Source organism: Lipotes vexillifer, unplaced genomic scaffold, assembly GCF_000442215.2.
Source record: "Lipotes vexillifer unplaced genomic scaffold, Lipotes_vexillifer_v1.1 scaffold481, whole genome shotgun sequence".
Lineage (NCBI taxonomy): Eukaryota > Metazoa > Chordata > Mammalia > Artiodactyla > Lipotidae > Lipotes > Lipotes vexillifer.
The window spans coordinates 3,014,699-3,021,370 of record NW_006789873.1 but is presented as its reverse complement, the minus strand read 5'-3'; the positions used below and the strand labels follow the sequence as shown (position 1 = coordinate 3,021,370).

The window sequence follows — 6,672 nt, the reverse complement described above, 5'->3', positions numbered from 1 at the left end:
CCTGCTGACTCTGCAAACTGATGGACTTGAGTTACAGTTCCTTCTAAATTTGGCACACAATGCATTCGCCAAAGTCGCTGGGCTTTTTAGAGAGAATCTGCAGAGCACACTCCTGTGGAGTCAGCTGGTCGACTAGTAGTACGCTCTGAAGCCGCCACACGCAGGTCACTGTGCTTCCGAGCTGGGGAGAATTACAAAGGGCTTTAAAGACATGCCACCTAACCCCTTCGTAATAATCCTTAACATTTGTACAGAACCTTACAATTTACAAAGGGCTTTCCCCCAGGTTATCACTTTTGATCCTCACAATAACCAAGAGAAGCCGGTACAGCAGGTCTTAACAATCCTCATTTGATACATGATGAAACCAAGGCTCATAGGCTTTATGTGCCTTGCCTGACGTCATGAGGTGAGTGAAAAAGGAGCTGGGTTTGGAACCCAAGTCCTGTGATGAAGAGTACAGTGCTCTTTTACATCCTGTTGTTTCTCACATATCAACAAATGTAGGGGCACCCATGAAAGTGACAGAACAAAACCAAATTGTATACAGAATCAGCAACCTGAGTGATCAGTCAGAAAGGAGCAAAAGATACAGGAACAGGGTAGGCTGGGTGTCACTCATGGCCGAGGCTGCTAGACCATAAGGCAGCTTTGTGTGAATTAGAAAAAAGGTGCTCCCTTCTGATGGATGCAGCCCTGGAGGTGCACGGGGCTTACAGAGCCTTTGTGGGAAGTAGAAAAAAGGTGGGGGGAAGGTGCCCCTTCCTGCCAGCAGATGTGGCCAGTGCCAGGATGCAGAGCCTGGTAAGCACGGTTTAGCTTTCAACCCTCATTATCCTCCTCCGCTGGGTGCCTTGATGCTGGGCATTTCTACAAAGCCGTATGGGGTGGTCCTAACTTAAGTAACTAGCAGGCCTAAGAATAGGGAAAGCTGGCTAGAGTCTTCGCTACTCAAAGTCTGGTCCTTGGACCAGCAGCACGGGTTTCACCTGGGAGCTTATTAGACATGTAGAATCTCAGACACCTCTTCCAGATCTCCTGACTGAGCATCTGCATTGTAATAAGATGTCTAACTGATTTGGGTGCACATTTAAGTTGAGAAGCACCGGGCTACAAACAGGTGGGCCAGGAACGGGATTTCTGGGTGTTGGAGACAGGCGAATCATTGCTTATTCATGGACTGGCAAGCAGGTTGTCTGGCTGCAGAAGAGGTCTCTCAGAGTAAAGAAGAGCCCCCGCCCTTCAACAGATGGCGTTCTGCTTGGAACTCAGTGTGGCAGGAAGTTGAACTCTTCTTGCGTTACTTCGTTCGGCAATGTTTGAGCCATCTCTGATGCATTAAGCTCTACACGTCTAAAGCTCATAATCCCTGTTCTCAAGGAGGTCACTGTCTTGAGATAAGAGAGAATATTCAATCCACTGCAACAGGCACCCCAGTGAAGGTGTAAACAAAGCGCTGGGTGAGCACCAAGGAGCAGCAAACCCCTCTGCCTGTGATATTTGAGTGCTGAGTTGAAGCACGAAGAGAGAGGAGAATGGAGTCTCTCCAGGCAGAGATGTCTATCTCCCGCGCTGAATTGTGGACCTTTTGTAGGGGTCTGATTTACTTTTTTTTTAAATAAATTTATTTTTTTTTTTTGGCTGTGTTGCGTCTTCGTTGCTGCGCGCGGGCTTTCTCTAGTTGCGGCGAGTGGGGGCTACTCTTCGTTGCGGTGCGTGGGCTTCTCATTGCGGTGGCTTCTCTTGCTGCGGAGCACGGGCTCTAGGTGCGTGGGCTTCAGTAGTTGTGGCTCATGGGCTCTACAGCTCAGGCTCAGCAGTTATGGTGCATGGGCTTAGTTGCTCCGCGGCATGTAGGATCTCCCCAGACATGGGCTCGAACCTGTGTCTCCTGCACTGGCAGGTGGATTCTTAACCACTGTGCCACCAGGGAAGTCCCCTGATTTACTTTATATCTTCCTCTCCTTCCCTTATTTCAGGGCCTAGCACAGTGGCCAGTGCACAACTGTTAATGAATGCTTGTTAACTGAGGAACCAATAGGCAGACTGGATAAATAAGCGAACGGCTTTGGAAAGAGGAATCACGTAGACTAACACGGGAGATGGAGAGACCTTATAATTGCTCAGGAATGACGTGGTTAAGGTCTGCATTTGGGCTATGGCTGGAGAAATGAAGGAAAGATCTAAGAAATACTGTACTATGCTAGGATTTCTTGTCTGAAACAAAAATGTAACAATGTGACAGAGATATTCTTAAAATACACCTTTGTTAAATGTGAATACTCCTTTACAATGAGATGAGAGAACTGCAATCAGATCCATTCTCTCCAAATGGGTTGAGTGGAGGGCACCAGGGAAAGGCCGCTACCAGGAATTAGGCCTACATTTTCCAGCTTACCGTGGGGTTCCATTTTGCTTTGGATGAGTGAATGGGCATTTTCCTTTTATAGATCTTCACTGCACAGAATAAGGTAGGAGTCCCCTGAATGATATCTGGTCATTAGTTGATCTTTTCTAATCTGCATAATACTTCCAGAGCGGGGCAGAGGGAGGGGGTCACAGACCAGCCAGGGACCCAAAGGGCCCTGTTAATACAACAAAGCACATTGCAGCCCACCAGCCCCAGAGCTTCCTTACACTGAATACTCAGTAATGCAGCATAATTGGCTTGGAGCCTGCATATACTGTAGGTTGAACACAGATGGCATTTTCTACAATATAAGAAATACATTTGAGAAATATAAGTAAGTCAGCCTCTGCTCTTTAGTGGAAGACATTATTGCGCTTTCAGGGAAGGCTATGCAGTTCCATGTGGTTGAAGCCAGTAGAGTTGGTGGGGGAGGAGAGACTTCATATAAAAGATGCAGAGACACTGAATCAAGTTCGTGGTACCTGGGGAAGAAGAGGGAATTAAGGGCTCCAGAGGCATTTCAGAACTGGGGAACAAGTTGAATGTGGGTGGCCAGACATTGGAGAGACTTGAGAATGACGCCCAGATTTCTCATTTGGGCAGATGGGATTAAGTTAATGAGTCGGGGTGTGAACATGTTGACTTTGAGGTGTCTAGGAGTCATTTAGATGTCCATTAAGAATTGGAAATATAGGGCTGGAGTTCAGTAGAGAGGGTTAGGCTAGAGATATGGACATGAAATTCGCAAGCGTATTATTGCTAACAAAAGCCGTAGGAGTGAATTCTCTCTCCCAGGGAGAATACACAAAGCAAGAAGAGGAGGGGACTGAGGAGAGAACTCGGGGAAAAGCCAACGAGAGCCAGGACAGAATGGTGTCAAGGAAGCTGAGGCAGGACAAAGTTTCAGCATGGAGGGGCGTCAATAGTTTGGAGTGCTACAAGAGGTTGAAAAGGATAAGGGCTGAGAGGAAATCATCAGATAAGTTAATTAGTAGGTCCTTGGTGATCTTTGCGCAAAGCAGTTTCAGTAGTGCAGGGGAGGAAGGAGGAGTGAAAAATGAGAAACTGGGGATTGTGAGGGGTTTGGTACTGGAAGAAAACAGAATAGGGTGCTGGCTTGTGGGAGAGACAGATTCTGGGGAAGGAACTTTAGTATGCCAGAGGTTTGGGCATTGTGAGCAGAGGACAGATTTCAGTCATAGAGGAGAAGGAATTGATGGAGGTAGATCCCTGAGGAGGTGATGGAAGTGTGTTTCTTAGAAAGGAAGAACACCTTTTCTTGGAAACAGAAAGGAATTAACAAGTAAACAAGCATGATAGAATGTGATGTTTTGGAGAACATCAACATCTTCACCATTAATAGAAATATTAGTGCCTGGAAAATTAACAAAGAGGAAAGATGCAATCAGGCTTGGCTGTGTAACAGAATAACTAATTCGAATCACTCATGCTAATAGCTCACCACTTACGCCTAATTAACATACGGCACGCTAACTATTGTGTATACCACTATATATTCAATACTTGTCAGCTTAACTTCGTTTTAAGTTTTATTTTATTTCACAGATAAACTCTCTTCAGGTCTGCTCAGGGTTCACACCTCGTAGCTTATGTAATATCGTTTGTTCACCATCTTAAAAAGATTTTAGAAGGTGTATTGGCTTGGGCAGGAGAAAATTCTCAGATGTCAGTTTACTTCTGTGACATTTAACTTGGCAATTAGGGGCTGAGAGAGGAAAAAAATAATGTATATACAGGAAAAAAGGAGGCCAACTTTACGGCCTTGTCACACTTAAGAGATATGCTCACTAATGGAGATGCTTGTCCCATTTTGAGAGAAGATTGTGGTTTTGAAAGAAGCTTTTTTCCTAGGCCTCTGGTAGTTACATATAATTACTACATTCTAGGGAACACAGATGTGATGAAAACTCAGCTGATGTGTTCTTTGGAGGTCATCTTGTGAGATGTAGTTTGATGTGCACTACAGCAAAACTTATTCTGAGATTTTTTTGTTCCCTCATACAATGACTCATCTGTTGGCCTAGGACACTAAAATATGTATTATTTTAAAAGGAATATGCTTTTAATTCTATTTTAATGTTATAATGTTTAATGGATAATCACTATTAAAATAATAACTACCTTTTATTGAGTGCCAATTATGTAATAGACATATTACATGTACTACCTCAGTACTCAGAAAATTTGCATTGAATCTTCTTTAATTTTGTCATTAATGTTGAGAGATAGACAATGCTATCAATCCCTTTTTACAGAGGAGGGGGCTAAGGCATCATCTTCCATCTACCACCCAGTTCTTTGTTCCCACTCACAGCAAACACCATTAAAGAGTTGCCTCCGCTCCCTGTCTCCAATTTTTCCTTAGAACTACTCCAATCAGGATCTCGCCTCCACTATTTATAACACCTGCTCCAGTGAAGTCGCCAATAACCTTCACATTCCCAATCCATGGGTCAGTTCTCAGTCACGGTCATCCTTGACCCGTCAGCAGCACTGAAGACAGTGGATCACTCCCTCCTCCATGCACTTCCTTCCTTAGTTTTCAGGACACCTCGCTGTCTTACATTTCCTCAAACTTCACAGATCACTCCTTAGTCTCCCTTGCTGGTTGTGTCCCATCTCTGACTTCTTGATGCTGTGGGGCCTCAGGACTCAGTCCTTGGAGCTCTTCTCTAGTTGCACACTTTCCTCACGTGGTCTCACCTAGTCTCATGGCCATCTCTATACCCATGACTCCCAAATTTGTACCTCCAGCCCAGACTTATCCCTTGAACTTCAGCCTTGTGTTCCTACTCAACATCATCTCCACTAGGATTTTTTTTTTTTTTTTTTGGCTGCATTGGGTCTTCATTGCTGCACGGGGCCTTTACTCTAGTTGCGGCGAGTGGGGGCTACTCTTTGTTGCGGTGAGCGGGCTTCTCATTGCGGTGGCTTCTCTTTGTTGCAGAGCATGGGCTCTAGGTGCGTGGGCTTCAGTAGTTGTGGCACACGGGCTCAGTAGTTGTGGCTCGCAGGCTCTAGAGCGCAGGCTCAGTAGTCGTGGTGCACGGGCTTAGTTGATCCGCGGCATGTGGGATCTTCCCGGACCAGGGCCCGAACCCGTGTCCCCTGCATTGGCAGGTGGATTCTTAACCACTGTGACACCAGGGAAATCCTCCACTACCATTTCTAATAGACATCTCAACGTGTCCAAAACACTGTTTCTGATCTTTCCCCACAATAAACAAGTAAGACAGAAGGAAAACCTGTTCCAAACTCTGCCTTTCATCAGATGTGGGCAGTAACTATACCTATCATCAGTTGCAGGCAGGATTTCCAACCTTCTGGTTGTTCAGGCCAAAAACCTTGGAGTCATTCTTGATATCTTATTTTTCTCAATCACCATACCCAATCTGTCATGAAATCATGATGGATCCACCTTCAAAATATATCCAGAATTCAAGCATTCCTCACCCCTCCACTGCCACCTCCCTGTTCCTTGATCTTGCCAGAAATACCTCTGTCCACCACTGGTAGCCATATGGCTAATTTCCTTTCCTCTTTGCCCAAATGTCACCTCTCAATAAGACCTACCCTGACCACCCTATTTAATACTGCAACCTGCACCCTCTCCCCAGCAACCCAATACCCAAGTACACTTCTCAACTTTTTATTTAGTCCATGACATTTTCTACCTGCTAACTTATTTATTATGTTAATTGTTTGTTGTCTCTCTCCCCCTTATTAAAATGTCAGCTCATGAGGGCAGGGATTTTCATCTGTTTTATTTGCTACTGTACCTCCGAGCACCTAGAACAGAACCTTGCCTCTAATAGGTCCATGAATTTTTGTTGGATTGTATCAAACAGCTTAAGTATCTTGCCAAGGGTTGGTGACACAGTGACAGGTCTAGCATTTAAACCCTGGCCTCTCTGATACTAATAATGACTCCATTCTGCTGCCTTCCATTATAGCCTGTGGCAGTGGGGCTCAGCAGGTGTGCCCTGAACCCCTCTGGTGAGTCAAGAAAGTGATGTACTTTTACTATGACCAAACATGCAAAATGTTATGATGATGACTGTCATAAAGAATATTGTGTTGAGTAGACCATGCAATATAGAATAGACTGGAGTTCAACCTGCAAGCGGGGAAGAGACATAGGGCAACATCAAACAACATCAAATGGATGTCACAGAGCAATATCACTCCAGATGTCCAGAAAGACTGCATGTTCACATGCCTCAAGGGTATATAAGTGAGGG

At 45.1% G+C, this 6,672-nt stretch overlaps 1 protein-coding gene across 1 annotated transcript in view; it reads right to left on the bottom strand.

Annotated features, from left to right (window-relative positions):
* Positions 1–43: 43 nt before the first annotated feature.
* The window catches only part of ADGRG4 (adhesion G protein-coupled receptor G4), an 81,041-nt gene continuing 74,412 nt past the window's right edge, over positions 44–6,672 (bottom strand). The window contains 1 exon segment of the mRNA XM_007462916.1: positions 44–181. Within this exon segment, the coding sequence (XP_007462978.1) occupies positions 44–181 (138 nt within the window).